At 36.2% G+C, this 1,412-nt stretch overlaps 1 protein-coding gene across 1 annotated transcript; it reads left to right on the top strand.

The window, feature by feature from the left end:
- Nucleotides 1-224: 224 nt before the first annotated feature.
- LOC140449013 (uncharacterized) lies at nt 225-1,165 on the top strand. The gene is made up of 2 exons (XM_072542154.1): nt 225-437; nt 533-1,165. The coding sequence occupies exons 1-2, from the start codon at nt 225-227 to the stop codon at nt 1,163-1,165; spliced, it is 846 nt and encodes a 281-aa protein (XP_072398255.1).
- The last annotated feature ends 247 nt before the right edge of the window (nt 1,166-1,412 follow it).

Genomic DNA, 1,412 nt, shown 5'->3' with positions numbered 1-1,412 from the left:
GTAAAGTCCATAATGTCATTCGGGAAATGGAAAGACTTGACATAAAAATATTAGGACTAAGTGAGACCAGATGGCCCAATTCAGGTGAAATATTAGTAGGCCAAACAAATATATACTACTCTGGTAATGACAATGACGCAAATGACTGGAACGGAGTAGCAATATGAGTTGACAAAACTACCCAGAAATTTGTAACTGGCTTCTTACCCATCTCGGATAGAGTTATGATAGTAACACTTAAAAAAGCTCAATCTAGACTCAATATAATTCAAGTATATGCTAAGTCGGATAAAGAGCTCAAACAGTTTTATATTGAATTACAACAAGCTTTAGAAGTAATCAAGTCTAGAGACGTTACAATGATCATGGGAGATCTAAATTTAAAATCGGTAGAGGAAGTCAAGGTGATTTTATTGGAAACTTTGGACTGGGCACCAGTAACAAGAGAGGAGACAGATTAGGTCAATTCTGCCAAGAAACCGATTTTATTGTCGCGAATACTTATTATGATCTGCTGCCCAGCAGACTCCAGCAATCTCCAGCAGACAACCAACATAAAGTCATCAGAAACCAAATTGACTACCTTCTCATCTGCAAACGATACCGAAATTCCATAAAATCAGTAAAATCATACCCCGGAGCTGATGTGGGATCAGATCACAACTCAGTTGTAGGAAGGTTTAGAATTAATCTAAAAAAGCTTGTGGCTAAAACTAAAGTAGAGGGGATACAAGTATTCCGTTTGAGAGATCCATCAACAAAAGAGCGAGTCACACTCATCAGTGTGTCATATCATTTACTAAAAAGTAAAGAAGAGCTCAACAAAATAGAAATTATTACTACTGAAGATGCGAACAGGAAATGGCATATGTTAAAAGATGCTCTTATAAGCACATGTGAGACAACACTAACTCTTAAGCTGATCAAGAACAAAAATGAATGGATGACCGATGAGATTCTGCATCTCATGGAAGCAAGGAGATCTTATAAAACCAAAGACAAAAACAAGTATAACATTATACACACAGAAATGAGGAGAAATATCAGAGATGCAAAGGAAATATGGTATAGTGACAAATGCGAAGAAATTGAGCAATTGGTAGAGAAACATGATAACTTAAACCCTCATAAAAGAATCATAAAAGAAGACAATAGACGTCGGTGAAAGGCTTAAAAGATGGCAGGAATATATTCAAGAGCTATTTAAAGACGAACGGACTAAGTAATAAAACAGGAAAACTTCGACAACGGCCCAGATATAACAGAAGATGAGGTATTAGAGGCTAAAGCAAACGGAGAACAAGGCAACATGTTCTGACGAAATACCTGTAGACATAATACGGTTAATAGAAGAACAGCAAATTGGAATATTGGTCGACTTATTCAATACAATATACAGTACAGGAATCATT

This window comes from Diabrotica undecimpunctata, chromosome 8 (genome assembly GCF_040954645.1).
Source record: "Diabrotica undecimpunctata isolate CICGRU chromosome 8, icDiaUnde3, whole genome shotgun sequence".
NCBI lineage: Eukaryota > Metazoa > Arthropoda > Insecta > Coleoptera > Chrysomelidae > Diabrotica > Diabrotica undecimpunctata.
Note: the sequence above shows the minus strand (reverse complement) of the source record. Positions and strands in the feature narration are given on the sequence as shown.

Excerpts from the sequence above, each read along its gene's own strand:
- LOC140449013 (XM_072542154.1), top strand. The coding sequence starts at position 225 with ATGATAGTAACACTTAAAAAAGCTCAATCTAGACTCAATATAATTCAA. Across the intron at positions 438-532 it reads AAACTTTGGACTGGGCACCA|CAATCTCCAGCAGACAACCA; the intron begins GTAACAAGAGAG and ends AGCAGACTCCAG.